Source organism: Labeo rohita, chromosome 21 (genome assembly GCF_022985175.1).
Source record: "Labeo rohita strain BAU-BD-2019 chromosome 21, IGBB_LRoh.1.0, whole genome shotgun sequence".
Taxonomy (NCBI): domain Eukaryota; kingdom Metazoa; phylum Chordata; class Actinopteri; order Cypriniformes; family Cyprinidae; genus Labeo; species Labeo rohita.
In genome coordinates, this window is record NC_066889.1 from 2,578,364 (window position 1) to 2,596,105 (window position 17,742).

Sequence of the window (17,742 nt, forward strand, 5' to 3'; positions counted from 1 at the left end):
ACGCAATTCTTGAAGATTAAAGTCTGTTTTACAAAGACAAGCGTTCTGGCTCGAAGTGTATGGTTTTTTAAAAATGTATTTTTATTTATTTTTTAATGCTAAAATGTTTTCTCGTATCCCAGGTATATGTGTCACGGTCAACTGTAAGTATAAGCCATTCATAGGCTGACTTTCTGATGAGTGTAAACACAGCGACTCTCATTTGTCTCATCTTTTCACTTAATACCGGAGACAATTTGTCCTTCATTAGCAACTATGAAGAAATGTGATGTCAAAAGCAGGAAACAGGGAATACTATAAATCCATTTAATCCTTTTAAGAGGTCTTGCTCCAAATGAACACAGTTTACAGTGAAAGATTTTAAAGATGAAATTGCCTTGCTAATTATTAGTTTATATAGATTATATACAGAAGGTTACTTTGGAAATGTAATAGGTTACAGATTACTCAAGTTACTCCATTTAAAATGTAATAAGTAGTGTAACTTTTCAGTTACTTTATTAAAGTAATGTAACTTATTACATTTGATTACTTTTTGATTACTTCTCGAAACATTTAAACCAGGCAGAATTAACCTTACAGAAGCACTCAACACTGATTACTGTCAGACTTTCAAAATCCTTTATCACTTGAATTAAGATTATAATAAGTAAGGGATAATATACATCTACATAATACACAACTCTGGATGTACATTATCCCACTTATTTTGGATGTACATTATCCCACTTATTACACAGACGCTTGCCACAAAAGTAAATAATTAGACACAAAACACTGACCTGAGTTGAAATATTTTAACGCAAAGCTTCCATGAAGAAATCAGTTGCTAGCAAGTGGCAAGTTTAAACTAGACAGACACTTAAGGAATACAGTGCAGTCATACTGTTTTTATTTCACAACATTTCACCACATAAATAATTAAGTACTAATACCTACAGTACTAGTTTGTTACTTATCTTATAATTCATTACAGTGTACAAAACAAAATGGCAGCAGCTGCGTTTGTATAAAACAAAAGAGTGAGTCCACAATACCAGGATGACAGAATTAAGAAATTGTACGCATAATATTGAATTGAGTTTTAATATTTTATTAGCTAACCAAACGCAAAGCTTCCACCAAGAAAAACTATTGAGCATAAAGTGCTGACTTAAGTTGCCTGGACGAATCAGTGTTATTAGCTTTTATGAGTAACAGTGTGCAGTAAATGGTAAAACTGTTTCCTCTACAAACCAGTGTGCTCATAATTAAGATAATACATTAAAATAATAAGGTAAGACACACACAATTTGCAATATCAAGCAGCAAAACGAGACCAAATGGCCGTACCCACTCTTACGGTAAGAAACAGGTGGAAATAACATTTCTTTAATGTATTACACATAAGCAATTATATTTTGAAAATTAATATTCAACTTTGAATACAAATTAATATAAATATATGAACATAATAAATACAAGCAAATGCACATTTGATTAAATTCATATTTTTCATAATCTTTTAATCTTAAGTAGAAAATGAATATATATAATATATATATATACAATTTTTTTTTTTTGAAAATTAATTTTGAAAATCGTCTTATATATTATATATACACACATCCAGATACATGGATTTATATGTGACCATGGACCACAAAACCAGTCATAAGTGTCAAATTTTCAAAATTGAGATTTATACACCATCTGAAAGCTGAATATGTAAGCTTTCCATTGATGTATGGTTTGTTAGGACAATATGTAGCTGAGATACTATTTGAAAACCTAGAATCTGAGGGTGCAAAACAATCTAAATATTCAGAAAATCACCTTTAAAGTTGTCCAAACGAAACTCTTAGCAATGCATATTACTAATCAAAAATTAAGTTTTGATATGTTTACAGTACAAACTTGACAAAATATCATCATGGAACATGATCTTTACTTAATATTGTAATGACTTTCGGCATAAAAGAAAAAATTATAATTTTGACCCATACAATGGGTTTTTAGCTATTGCTACAAATATACCCATGCTACTTATGACTGGTTTAGTAGTCCAGGGTTACATATAGGGTTCCTAAAGGTTATTTATATTACATCTTATTGATATACATTTATATTTATTTAAACTAAATGTCTAATTTTAACTATAATTGCTCATGGACTGAGGAACCCTTTGTTGTAAACTAGGGTGTGAATTTATTGCATCAGTGATGTGTCACTTTGCTAACAGTTTCGGTTTATAATCTCTTACCCAAAATATAACCTGTCCTAGAGCAAAAAAACAAAAACAAACTGTCCAGTCCTGCTCTAGTATCATATTAATAAAATTTCAATTAATAAAATAACATTTTGAAAAAAAAAAAAAAAAAAAAAAAAAAAAAACATCCCACACACAGGATGTCCTAACATGTCAACTTTTGACTCAACCACCAGTGTCTCTTTGGTAGGGACGTCCTGTTTGTTTAACCAACAGCAAAGTCAGTGCAAAATCTAAAGTATATGTTCATTTCAAACACTTAAAGGTATTTGATGAGCACTTCTCTTCAATGACATCATCCGAAATTCCCTTTTCAGCTGTCAAGAAAAGGCAAACATAGCTCTTCCCCACTCTTTGTTTCCTCCTCTAAGTGTTCAAATCCACACGCAATTCTTTATCCGTGCGTCATTGTCCACTAAGCACTAAGTCCTGCCCTGTTTTCTCTTTGCCTTAATTCCTCTTTTTTATTTTCTCCGCTCTGCTGCACTTTCATGACCCAGGTCTTATGACTCACTCAGCTTTAAGTCGCTGGCCCAGCAGGCTCTTTCCGACAGCTTCATGACTTGTGGAAACAAATCTTTGTCATCCGCGCTCTCTCCGCCTTTTCCAGACTGCAACTTTCTTTAAAGAGGAAGGAGAAAGCTAGGGAGATATGGAGAGATTCCCAGCAGCTGTTCTCTGCCTTCACAGTGGCTAAAGGATACGCCAGAGTGCGTTTCTATGACATGTTCTCTCAGGCCTTTTTGTCCAGCGCTGACTCAGAGGTCAAGCGGGAACACATCCGGTACTTCCAGACATGGCACCACTGCAGTTGGCGTTAATGTGGTAATTCACTTTTAAAATATAAAGATGGCTGTCTATACAGTAGAAAAATGATTAAAAAATATAATGACTAGAGAAAACTGAGAAAAAAGGTAGGAAAACTTCAACACCCATAATGCACTGGGCTCGATCCGACTGTTTATAAATGGGGAGACAAATACGCAAGTACGATCTGTAGTTTTCACAGAAGCCCTTTTGATGAGGGATATCTGGGTGACGGTAACAGAGTAAAAAGTACATATTGTTCATTTACATATATTACTGATCAATGTATATCACTGATAAGCGGTTACGAGTTACCTTTCAAATAAGTAATGACAGTTACTTTGTTTTCCCATTTATTCAGTATAGAAGTCATGCAAAAGTAATGTAATGCATTACTTTCAATAAAAAGTAACTAAGTAACACAATTAGTTACTTTTAATAAAGTAACGCAACATTGTAATGCATTTAATTGAACCAGTGCATGAGAAGAAAAACGTGCCAATGACAAGTCAAGAAGATACACAGAAGGCTTTTACATCTTCCGCAAATATTTTCATAATGACATGACTGTCTGGAATGAAGAAAGTGTAGACCAACTAATCAACAAGATTCATATATTAAAAATGGTATATCTGTAGTTCTAACTTCAGTTTCCCTTTTTGAATGCTAAATGCAGACCACTGCCATCTGCAAGTTTGCATACCAATACAGAACGTATGTAAGCTGGCTGTCAGGTGTAGTCTTTGCAGCGTGCTCAAGCACTTTTTGTCCAAGATGCTTGGTGTGTCATGACCTTTACTAACCTGTGTCACAGAGAGATCTGTCATACTATGACCCTTAAAAACAAAAGAGCTGAAAGTATGACCTCATCCATTACTAACTCAGAACAAAGACTCCGACTAACTGTATTTTCTAGGTGTTGCTAAAGTCATGCTTTTGATATCACTAGGGTTTTCAACTAATTAGTTCTTAAGCAAGAAATACAATGGTTTCTGGAACTGCTTTACATACAAAGTCAAGGACCAAATATGTTTATGTAAATCCTGGATGCTGTTCTACTTCAGAGTCTCGTGCTTTCCTGGTCATTTTGGCTGTAATGTGACGGCTCTTATTTTACACTGTCAGCATATGTGTGGTATTTCCAGCCTCATTCTTCAAACACTGACATGTTTGGACAACAAATTCATCTGTTTTGGGATTTATAGCTGAACAGAAACGCTAAAGCAAACATTATGTGGCATAAATCAATTACTTTAAAAAATTGAACTTATTATGGTAGTAATTATTATAAACCGAGCCGTGTGTTTGGTGTATGTCATACTGATTCACGCTGATTAAATTTAATCACATTATTTAAAATATGTGACTAGTAACGTTACACTTTTTTAAAGAGGATTTTGCTTTTTCAGCAGAATGTTATTTACATGTCCCGTTTTCATCACCACCAGCACAAATAAAAAAAACAAAAAGACTCTAGATAATGTGAAGATATTTGTTAGTTAAGGATGTTATCAGCTATTTTACACAGACATTCATCCCCATAATGCGCATAACAGGTTTTGTACATTTTAAATGTTATTCTGTGATTTCTTACAAGACACACCAAAACTTAATACTGAAATCAGTGTTGGGCAAAGTTACTTTTAAAAGTAATGCATTATAGTACCGCATAAACAATTACCTAACTGAGTTACTTAGTTACATTTTATGAAAAGTACTGCATTACAATATTGCATTAAAAAGTAACTAATTGAGTTCATTACTTTTTATGGAAAGTAATGCATTGCAGTATTGCATAAAAAAATACCTAACTGAGTTACTTAGTTACTTTTTACGAAAAGCAATGCATTACAATATTGCATGAAAAAAGTAACTAATGGAGTTACTTTTTTTTTGGAAAGTAATGCATTACAATATTGCATAAAAAATACCTGAGTTACCTGGTTACTTTTTACGAAAAGTAATGCATTACAATATTGCATAAAAAGTACCTAATTGAGTTACATAGTTACTTTTTACGAAAAGTAATGCATTACAATATTGCATAAAAAAGTAACTAAGAAGTGCATTACAATATTGCATAAAAAGTAACTAATTGAGTCACTTGGGCTGGGCTTGCTTTTTTATTTATTTATTTGACAGGGCTAAAATAACATAGGGGTTAGTTATTATAAAAAACTGTTAATACTTTACAAGGCTACAACCACATTTCGGCATTATAGGTAGTAGTTTAACAACCAACCACTGAAAAAATCATTTTTGTTGACTTGTGAACCGAATGTTATGGGGGCACATATATATGGTGGTACATGGCAGTTGTAACCCTGGTGGGAAAATATGATTTCCTGAAAGTAAATATAAAAACTTCCCTTTGGCACAAAAGACACAGTTTCCTGGGAATAATCCATTAATGTTTTCTCTTGAATCTTAAATCTTCTTTTGAATCTAAACTGACATGCACTTTTGATTTAACTGGAAGAGCCACTTTTTTTTTTTAAACATGGGTTATAAAAGTTTTGTTTTTTGAAGAGGCAGCACATTCTTTGGCTGCACCTGACCTGGCTTATTTATTTATTATGTGTTACTCATCTATGCATCTCTCAACTAAAACACAACTAATAAAATCAGATGTGCTTAAATTTTTTCTGCTAAACTTAATAGTGTCAATAAACTGCTATAGTAGTTCTAAAACAATTTCCACAAATTTGCATAATATGTCTCTTTATTGTTTCTGGTTTTAACATAATACAAGGTCTCAAGAAGAATTTGATTAAATCTAATTGTGATGGCATGGTCTAAACAACTGCATTTCCATCCAAAAACACAGAAAACAGAATGTGCGGTCTGTAATCAGTTTCCCGCCCTGCTCCAGTACATCCATGCACACTGGAATGAAACGGTGCTTATCGTGCCAGTGCACAACTCGTGCAAAAGCACAGACTAATACAAATGACTCATTGGCATATGCTAAAGGTCACATACCAATAGATACGGGGGGGCCATGTTTTTGCATTTACAATGCTATCACATGACCTTCACAGGGCCATCTATGCAGGCCATAAAAAACACCTACAAAGACAGCAGAGATCAGATGTTGACAAAAATGTAGAATCTGTTGTTGCTCAAGTCATGTAGATTTACTGGTGTAAAAAAAAAACAAACAAAAAAACAAGTTAGGCAGAAGGTTATGAAATGCGATCAGCTGTGGAGGGAAACTAAAGGAGTCTCCAAAGTTCCCAGTCGAATGCTGAGTATAAACAACCCAGAGTATCCTTAAATAAATTTACTACTCCTATGTGAATGTACCACTTAATGTCAAAAGATGATATATGGCCAGGTCTACCAAGAGGTCAGGGCTTTTCCAAATAACAAGAGCAGCTCGCTCAGAGATCGCACACCAAATATGGTGAGATGTAGCATATGATGCCTCTGGGTGAATCTCACACTCGCACACAAAAATCCTGTTTGTGTGAAAAAGATTTTCATTTATCATATTGTCATTTCGATGGCATAGACTGGCACAGTGACAGCTTAAACTTTTGTGAAGAATGAGGTTCAGAGTTTCCTGTGGTTGTGTAAAGATGAAATGGCACTATCAACGCAGTTTATTTCTGTTCTGTCAATGCAGAATTGACTGTCTCATGGATCAGGATCAGGGCTGATTTAACATTTACTTTAAACTGATCGTTAACCACTGAGGTCTGCTTTCTCCCTGAGAAACTCTCTTGTTGCACATCCCTGTATAAACTGGAATGATTTTAATAAGTTTATAACTTTAATAAAGTTGAAGTGTGCACCAAGCACTAGGAAAATACAAGTATTGGACTCAATATCAGCAGATACTCAATATTTAATGACTTGAATTGGATCAGGGACACAAAAGCATACCTAGTACATTACAATAAATCAAGAATGGGTAAGAGGAGTTATAAATGTGAGTAAAAACTGGCGTTGGTGTCTATATGAAACAGTGTTACTCGCCAGTTGGCTGGTAACTTTTTTTAAATATTAATTCTAACAATGCCTACGAATGCGATATGCTTTAGCACACTTATTACAAGTGCATTGTAATTATATATTTTTATACTGATTTTTTTTACTTGTTTTTTTACATGTAGTACAAGTACGACATGTCGTTTACCATGTGTATTCTATGAATCAACGTTAATTATCATTCTTATGAAATAAAGAGTAATAATGAACAATAATGATTTTATTATAATATTGCATAATATTTTTTTATTTTATGATTTAAAAGCTCTACATTATACAACAATTATGCAACTGTTGTGTAACTACAGGTACACCACCTTTGAACAGCATTTAGCTATTCTATTTAAAGATGGCTTCTGATGTTAATAAAATTCTGTCAATAGTATTCAGATTAAATGAATTAATTGGTTAACTTTAAGTTTAAAAAAAAAACATAGATACATTTAACAAGGTAATTCTAAAAATTGCCCTTATCAAGTCACTAAATAAATAAAAATAAATCAACCCATGGGGGAAAAAATTGACCCTTAATGAAAAAGTTCAGTTCTTGCTTTGATAAAAAGTAATAAATTATTAATGCAGAAAAACATCAGCATATATGCATGACTCCCTTCATCATCATATTACATTATAATGGATAATATTGAATAGAAATTTTTTATAAAAGTTAATGGGACTATTAATGGATGTTGTTTTTTTCAATATATATTAGAATTGCTTGGCTCAAAATAAATGTGCTGAAACCATTTTATAATTAGCTGTTTGTTCACACTGTACGCATGCATGCATGCATAAATAAATAAGCAAAAGATATGCTATTAAACAATTGCTATTTCAAATGAGAGACATATTATAAATCATTTCCATTGGTCAGGCACAGCCTTAGACCAGCCTTGCACCAAACTCACACCATCGGTTGAACCAGCGTTGTTATATCAGGCCTAGACAGCTTGCTCAAACAAAATTCTGGCATGAAACTCTCCACTGTAAAAAATAAAAAATACACAATTTGTTGAGTCATCTTAAAATAATTTGTTACCCTTCTGCCTTAAAATTTTAAGTTCAGTCAACTAAAATAAGTTTAGTCAACTTGAAATGTTAAGTTGTACTAAGTGACAACTTAGATATTTGTGTTTGCTAAACTTAACAGATGGGTAAGTAACCCAGCTGCCTTAAAATTTTAAGTTGATTCAACTCAAATATCTAAGTTGTCACTTAGTATAATTTAACATTTCAAGTTAAATAAACTTTTTTTGACTTGACTGAACTTAAAATTTTAAGGAAGCCAGGTTACAAATTATTTTAAGTTGACTCAACAAATTGTTTTTTACAGTGTAGATGGCAGTCCGATAGTTCTAGCTCAGTCTGACCTGGCAACATCATTGTCACATGGCAGCTGATTGGTTCTTTCCTGTATTGGTAGCCAGTGACCTTACTGCTTAATATTCAAAAACCTGGCTTTTGTTTGCTGTAGCAGTTTGCAGCACACTTCAGCATGCCTCCACATTCCCCAGCTCCACCTGTATAGATCTGCTATGGGGTGACTCATGTATGCTTTATGGGGGTTATTCATAAGTGTTATATGTGCAGCAGCAGTATTTCTTACATGCTTACAGCAGCCTGTTGTGGATGTATTGCTGCAGCAGCAGTGTAGCAGATCTATTTCGCCAAGACCAAATATATTAACATTGTCATGTACATCACCATGCCAATTCCTCCGAAAGTTGTCATGACAGAAGTACTTTTACGGTACTAATAAGCACCTTTCAGGGGTTAATATGGCACAAAAGTCTACCTTTCGAAAGGGTACAGCCGCAGTTTTTTCTGATAGGAAGGAAACCGATATGCATGTCACCTCATATCTTTGTGAAAACAAGCACCATGTGAATGCATTAACAGTAGGGAAGATGTACCTGCTGATGACTAACACGAGCTGATCTGTGCAGGCTTTAATGCGGTTCTGAGCCTCCATGTGTGTCATGGTCTCTGTGCTTTCTCCATTGATGGCTAGGATGGTGTCCCCAGGGGACAAGTCGCCCAGGGCTGCTTTACTCGCAGGTGTTATCTAACAAAAGACAAACAAAAGAAAGGTTAAGGAAGCACCATACCCAAGACCAACACTGCAGCTCCTGCAGCCAAAAGTACTACTACTGACTGACTGGAAATCATCAGTGAGACAAGGCCAAAATTTATTAGGGGAGATTAATTTACTAACTTACTTACTTATAATAACATCAATCAATCAATCAATCAATCAATCAATCAGTCAATCAACAGATCACAACATTATTACTGCAATGCGAAAAGAAAACTCATTTTCATCACTACAACTTTATCCAACAATTAAAAAAAAACTTGTTAAAACATTTTTTATTATTAAAATTAGCATTTAGTAGAACAAACAGTACATTAATTGTAGGTACTGTGTAAGCGTATTATGCATTACCTGGGAGTGAAACCAATGACCTTGGCGTTGCAAGCAGCATGTTCTCTTTATATACATGATTCATGCATAATTTTCAATATTTTTTGTGGACAGAAGTTCAACAGTATTCTGCCAAAATAAACCTCAAGGGTTTAAAATGTTATAAGCTTGAGGGTTTGAACATTTGAAAGTGAAGAACTTTAGCAATAAACTACATTGTAGTGTAAAATAAAATTATTGTTATAATTATCAAGTATTTAATTTTTATTCTGCAGCACAGTAGTAATTTACAATAGTAATATATTTGTCTCAATTTTCTAAAGTAATATTAAAACAATACTACTATTACTACTATACTACTACAAATTTTATTTAAATCTTTTATAAAATAAAAACAAAACTTACTAAAAAGAGAACTCAATTTCTCAATGTCTCAATGAACTCAATGTCTCAATGAACTCAATGTCTCATTAAATTATTAAAATATTACTCTAAAGTAAAAGCGTTCGAAGGTTATAAGAGTCTTTATTAATCAATAATCTGACCCTTTAATCATAATTTGTGTGAAAAGGATTAAAAGTTGCTGGTGTTTTACTGCCACGAGTGATCGTTTCAGCTGGAAACCACAGTGAACTGTAAGTATAGATAATTTTTTCCACTGAGCCTACTTATTTATTTACCTACTTATTTACAGTAGTGAGAATTTTTTTTTTCTTTTTCTCATTATGAAGCCACGAAAGGAACATCATAATGCCAAAGATCATAAAAAAGTATTCTTTAAAAAAAGGCATATAATTTAAACCATGTAAAACACGTTTTTCTTCATCTTCTAACTTTCTTGTTTTTCAATTTTGATTTTTTGGAGAAATATCTATATAGACTCTATTTTAATGCCAAACCATTTTCATGAGAAGCAAGAACCACAATATTTTACTAAAGTACTTTAAACAATTATAGTAAAAGCATTTATGTGTTAGCCTTCCGCTGCTCATGTTCTCCACACATGACAACAATTTTCAGTAATTATATTGTCTAACTCACCCTTATATCACATACCCTGCCAACCCTCGCTGGCTTTGAGATCTCACAAACTAAAATGAGTTATCTGCTCAGTGCATGGGGATAAAACCGGTCTTGTGATTTTATAGCAGCCACCTTTTTTTTTTAATCTCTAGAATTAAATATACTTTTAGTGATGAAATGCAAATAGCCATTTTAACCAATAGATACCATTTTATGTTAGTAAGGAACTGTTATATGGGTCTATATATACACTGACCAAAATTATAAACGCAACAGTTTTGTTTTTGCCCCCATTTTTCATGAGCTGAACTCAAAGATCTAAGACTTTCTATGTACACAAAAGGCCTATTTTTCTCAAATATTTACAAATCTGGCTAAATCTGTGTTAGTGAGCACTTCTCCTTTGCCGAGGTAATCCATCCAACTCACAGGTGTGGCATATCAAGATGCTGATTAGACAGCATGATTATTGCACAGGTGTGCCTTAGGATGGCCACAATAAAAGGCCACTCTAAAATGTGCAGTTTTATCACACAGCACAATGTCACAGATGTCCCAAGTTTTGAGGGAGCATGCAATTGGCATGCTGACTGCAGGAATGTACACCAGAGCTGTTGCCCGTGAATTGAATACTCATTTCTCTACCATAAGCCATCTCCAAAAGCATTTCAGAGAATTTGGCAGTACATCCAAACTGGCCTCACAACCGCAGACCATGTGTAACCACACCAGCCCAAGACCTCCACATTCAGCATCTTCACCTCCAAGATCGTCTGAGACCAGCCACCTAGAAAATCGGTTTGCATAACCAAAGAACTTATGCACAAACTGTCAGAAACCGTCTTAGTAAAGCTCATCTGCATGCTCGTCGTCCTCATCGGGGTCTTGACCTGACTGCTGTTCATCGTCGTAACTGACTTGAGTGGGCAAATGCTCACATTCGATGGCATCTGGCACTTTGGAGAGGTGTTCACTTCACGGATGAAACCTGGTTTTCACTGTGCACTGTACAGGGCAGATGGCAGACAGCGTGTATGGCGTTGTGTGAGTGAGCGGTTTGCTGATGTCAACGTTGTGGATCGAGTGGCCCATGGTGGCGGTGGGGTTATGGTATGGCCAGGCGTATGTTATGGACAACGAACACAGGTGCATTTTATTGATGGTATTTTGAATGCACAGAGATACCGTGACGAGATCCTGAGGCCAATTGTTGTGCCATTCATCCAAGAGCATCACCTCATGTTGCAGCATGATAATGCATGGCCCCATGTTGCAAGGATCTGTACACAATTCCTGGAAGCTGAAAATATCCCAGTTCTTGCATGGCCAGCATACTCACCGGACATGTCACCCACTGAGCATGTTTGGGATGCTCTGGATCGGCGTATACGACAGCGTGTTCCAGTTCCTGCCAATATCCAGCAACTTCGCACAGCCATTGAAGAGGCGTGGACCAACAGTCCACAGGCCACAATCAACAACCTGATCAACTCTATGCAAAGGAGATGTGTTGCACTACATGAGGCAAATGGTGGTCACACCAGATACTGACTGGTTTTTTGACCAATTTTGGTCAGTGTAAATCTATATTGTTCATTTGTTACTTTAATAAAAAAAAAAAAAAGTGTTTCACACTGAAACTTCTATATAGACCATTAGGCTACATGCAGAAATCACAGAACACAACGACAAGTGGTTTGACAAATGGATGCATGTAGAAATCAAGTATCAAAATACATTCTAATGTACGGATAATTGCTGCTGGGTAATATAACGATATCATCTTGAGTCACAATAAAATTTATGTTAATAACGATGATGAGCTTTGGAAATTTGTACTCAGTATGGATTAACCTAACAGAAATAAATGCAACAGCCAGTCAGTTCTTGCCACTAATAGGCTAAATCTGCACGTTCTGTTCTCTGTATAAATGAATAGTACGGTTTCGTCTGACTCACAAACTCAACCACACATGATGCCCACAGTGATTTAAGCGTCTACATTTCAACATATGAGACATGAACACACGAACTTCATCTCCAGAGATGCTCTGAGACTCACTTCACAAGTTTCATTTGAGAAAAACTATTATCAGAAATACACTGCAACCGAAAGTAAACCTGAAAGATCTTCATGACAACTCATCAAAATAAAAGTCTGATTTAACTTGAAGAAATTATGACAGAAATAAATTACTATTGCATACTAAAATGTAATTCTCATAATTAGTAGTATAATAGTAATAATAGTAATTTAAAGGTATAACATTCCTTAAAAAACCAAGGTATTTTTGATTAATTTATACAGTTACAGTGCTGTTGTGCAGCAGCTTATTTGACAAAAAATAAAACGTTTTGAAAAAAATGCAATGCATGCACTACATTTTCATTATATTTTAAAAGATTATTAAAAATGTATTCATTTGTTTAATTAGACACCATTGTTTTTATGATACATTTGTACTGAATCATAAAACACACAGGTCTAACAAGCATGTGGAAAGCATTTCCTTCCTCATTAAAGGTACATTTTGTGATAAATATAGATATAGTATGATATGGAAAAAAAATATTGTGATAATGTTTTTGCCCATATCGCCTAGCCCTGGTAAAAATAATTAAAAGTAAGCTAAAGTTCTTTGATACTTAAATACGTTATAAATCTACTATACGGTAGATACAATAAAGTTGAAGTATTCAGAGACTTCTAAATGTCACACAAAAGACCAGTTTAGAGGTTAAGCCAGGAAATTGCCTGTAATTGTTCCTAAGTACAGGACACTTGACTTAAGCACCAAGGGCTGTCATTATTACCGTGGGATTTAGCCTACCTCAAACTCACTAACTACATAACACATCACTTAACTAAATCAGCAAACAGCCTATAATAATCCAAGCACATATGTACAACCCTAAACACTTAGCAAACAGAAGCTCCTGACCCTCTGCTTAATAAGGCTAATTCATCCCTTTTAATGAGCTTCATTGCCATGTGTGACTGTACTGAGTCATGCAAGACACATGGTGTTTTATCTTAAAAACATCTTGGTTTACCCTGCTCAGAAAATTACTAGTTACAGAGGACAAACCATGTGATGTGACCTCACAATCTCAGAAAAAGAGGTCTAAAAGCTGTCACTGGAGCAGAAACTTTGTACCTAAAGGGTCCATATTAGTACCTAAAAGGTACAAAAGTGTAAATGTTGAAAAAGTGCCATCACAGTCACAGCTTTTGAACCTTTTTCTGAGAGTGTGAAGACACAAGTTGAAGACACTGATCTAAGAAACTCTAAGAGAGAGTTTGTTTTGGCCAAAAATGCTAAGCTTTACAGTATAAAACACTGGATGTACACTGCCATATAAAAGTTTGGAATCAGTCAAATTTGAAAAAAACCAAAAAAAAAACCAAGACAAATCTATAATGCTAACCCATCACTAATTTGTTGCATCGTGAACGCGCATCCCAGAGCCTGTGCTACACAAGCTTTTGTGCTTAAAAAGTATAATAATTTTTATTTTTCAAAAAAAATGACTGATCGTTTCACTAGAGAAGACCCTTCTTCCTGGGATCATTTAGAGCTATTTGAAGATGCATTTAAACTACATTTTGGAAGTTCAAAATCAGGGCACCAATGAAGTCCATTACATGGAAAAAATTCTGAAATGTTTTCCTCAAAACCCTAACCCTAACCCTAACCATAATTTCGTTACGACTGAAGAAAGAAAGACATGAACATCTTGGATGACAAGGGGGTGAGTAAATTATTTGTAAATTGTCGCTCTGAAAGGGGAGTTCTCCTTTAACACATCCTTGCTGAATAAAAATATTAATTCACTAATTCCAAAAAAGAAAGAAAAAATGTACTGACCCCAAACTTTTGAAAGGTAGTGTATGTTGTTACAAAAGATTTTTATTTTATGTTATTCTTTTTAACTTTTTTATTCATCAAAGAATCATGAAAAAAGTATCACAGGTTCCAAAAAAAAAAAAAAAAAAAAAAAATTAATAAAATTAATTATTTTTCATCCTTTCAGACCAAACACTTTACCTTTGTAATAAACACAGTTGAAGAAAATCAATTATTACTATTACTAAATTCTTATGACAAAAAAAAAAAAAAAAAAAAAAAAAAAAACGGTTTAGCTTCAGAATCCAGATTTCACATTGAAGTCCCAACGAATTACAGAATATGCTTACCATGCAACAGTGAATCAATCATGTTTTCGATGTGGTCAGCACAAACCATGTTTATCTTTGCTAACTCTACCCGTGTTTATTGTAAACTGGAACATATTTTGTTGAATGTTTGTTATGTTGTATTGTTTTTCAAGGATGGGGGCACGTCACGCAACCTGTCACCACTGGCATCTGCCTAGCTTCAACCTACCGATTTGCACTGAAATAGTTTTTTTGGGCAGGCATTGTTTGATTAGGCAATCCTTGTCATTTTAGCATTGTTTTTTCCCTACCGTCCATGACTCTGCCAGAACAGAGCAGCAACCCATTTTTATTTAGTTGCAACCGACCAGTTGAACTGACACTCAACGTTAACAGTGTTGCTTGGCAAAACGCCCATGACGCCGCACAATTGCGAACTTTGATGAGTCCTGTGCTTGAAAATCTCCTATTTGCTACTTAATCTCATTTTGAATAATGTCACATGGCTTCCAGGAATGTGGCTGCGTTGCAAATGCAGAGCTGAACGACTGTGGACAATGAGCTGCGGCGTGCCAGCATTACTGCATGCCCTTACAGAGCAATAACAGAAGGAAGGCCCTGGATGCAATAAATTTGCCTTGTGAAATCCCTAAGGGAGCCAGCAAGACATTGAAGATTAACAGAGTAAATATGTTTAGAAGACGGTGCATGCTTAAACGGTTCGGCGGACAACTTAAAAGTTTATCACAGGAATGAAAATGAGATTCAGATCTTTTCAGTTAGTGAAGAGCAGTGAAAGCAACGCTCTATTCTGCCTGCTGTATCACACGGGGCTGTGAATTCCTGTGAATGGATGGCCACTTTTGTCAGTCTGGACAAGCGCTGACAATTTGTTATGCATTGCACTTGGCAGTGATTCAGTCAGCTTTTACCTCACCTCTCTCACATTCACCAGGAAAACACCAAATGTTCAACCCATTAGCTCAGAAGCAAAGGCATTTTACAACAAGCCGACAACTCAAGGTTGTGGAGACCCTACGGCTATTGCAACTGCAGATTTTTTACTCTCAATATTACCCAAGCATTTGCCACTTTAACAACATTGGGTTGTGTTTAAACTGTTACCTCTTTTCAGTTGGATCTTTTCCTTTCTGATTCTGGAAAAATGGCTATTTTGCCAACAGACAAGTTAACATCTGCAACCCTAACAGACACTTTCCCTAACAAAACCTGTGGCTGACCTATTAATCTCAGCATTTAGTGGGAAATCTATCCACGGTGCCAGATGGAAACCTTCATGGGACGTGAATGCAAAATATCCAAGCCTTCGCTTTACCAGTTTCATTCTCAAGCCTGTGGTGCTGATGAGCCTTTCACCAGCTTTCAGTATGATCGAGCTGCTATCTTTACAAGTTGCAGATGTTTCTTTAGCCTGCACAACATCAAAGTAATCAACGCAGGGTTCTTACACTGGCTTGGGGTTGTTTTATTTGTATAGGATCTGGATTTTTAACAGCTAGGAAACTACCTGCATCCACTGGACGGACGGATGGATGGTTGGAGTAGACTAAACATCCATGACCACAGATAAAGCCCCAGCTGGCTGTAAATATTAATTGTTGAAAACCAGCTGCCGCTTTTCTAAAGCAATGTAAGTGGAAGGCAGCTGAATAAGATTTCTTCTGGCATAGGCATTTACTGACCACAAATGTGCAGTAAATGATAGGCTTTGTCGAGCATGATTCAGCTTTTCATTCATTTGAGAAGCATCGAAGTCAGTGCCCAAAAAAATGTGAAAATCTGAAATATTTTACATGTTTCTCATAGACAGCGTTGAAGCAACACTTTGCCCAAAAAACATCATTCTGTCATCATTTACTCCAAACCTTAGTTTTTCTTCCGTTGAGCATTAAAGATGATATTTTGAAAAATGTGGCTAACTAAACAGTTTATGCAAAATTATACTATGGAAGTCAATGGCTACCATCAACTGTTTGGTTTTGAGCATTCTTTAAAATATCTTAAGTGCTCAGCAGAAAAAAGAAACTTTTACAGTATTGGAACAGCTTCAGGGTGAGGAAATGATGCTGTCATCATTTTGATTTTTGGCTTAACGTTCCCTTTAAGTCTCCTGCTTTTTACATTTTTCTCCTCAATCTCTCAACTCCTCAATCTCTTGACTGAGCCCAAATTGTCAGAGGTTTTAATATGAACTCTTCCAAGACCGAATTATCTGACCAGAGCTATTCATTATACAGCTATATGCTCAAACTGTAAGACAACAGCTCTCTCATGTTTCTCCTGTTATTTCTCCTAAGAGATTTTAGGAGATGACGCTGATATTAAGAACTCCATTAAGTTTAATGAGCGTAAAACGCCAAACAAATACGTTTGTCTGACACAGCGGTGTGAAAAACAAAATCAAGTGATGAAATCAAAATATATTCTTTACAGAGGCAAATGCGAAGCCGGTCACTATCTATACTTACTGTAAACCTAATCAAACCTACACGACAAACAATGCAAAACGAGTTGTGAAGTACTTCAACTAGAGACGTAAACAACAAATTTCACGTCACATCGTTACAGTGAAACAGCACGCCGGTTGTAAAGAGGCCCTCGCCTCCGTCGCATTGTGAACCCACCGGCACTGTGAAAGACTTCATCATTAAAGAGAAGAATAAGAAAAGACGTACTCTGGAAATGGTGAGCGGTGTGCTGAAGTCCCGTCCACCCACCAGACGAAAACCCCACGGCGAGGGACCGGTGAGAGTCACAGTGTGAGACATATTTGATTCAAACAGTATCCACAGCAGAAAAACTGCGCTCTCCTCATTCACTCTTTAAATAAAACTAGTGCTGACGAGTGAGGAGGAGCAACTGGTAGCGCTTCAGTGGGAGGAACAGCGCCGCTATGACAACCATACACAACTTCTCAACCAGCACACACGGCTCATTCAGTATCGCATGCAAATTAACAGAACATTACGCACAATGAAAACTTTTTTAGAGCGAGAAAGAGAGATTTAACACCCAATTTCACAACAAAACAGCCCAATTGCTTTTAAGTGACACTCTTAAAAATAA

General features: G+C 35.4%; 1 protein-coding gene across 1 annotated transcript in view; it reads right to left on the reverse strand.

Moving 5' to 3' along the window:
• The window catches only part of pdlim4 (PDZ and LIM domain 4), a 44,773-nt gene extending 27,264 nt beyond the window's left edge, over nucleotides 1–17,509 (reverse strand). Inside the window, exons 1-2 of the mRNA XM_051093004.1 lie at nucleotides 17,352–17,509; nucleotides 8,962–9,113 (exon numbers count right to left, since the gene is read on the reverse strand). Of these exons, the coding sequence (XP_050948961.1) occupies nucleotides 8,962–9,113; nucleotides 17,352–17,444 (245 nt within the window). The 5' untranslated portion in view covers nucleotides 17,445–17,509. The remainder of the gene's footprint in view (nucleotides 1–8,961; nucleotides 9,114–17,351) is intronic.
• Nucleotides 17,510–17,742: the final 233 nt, after the last annotated feature.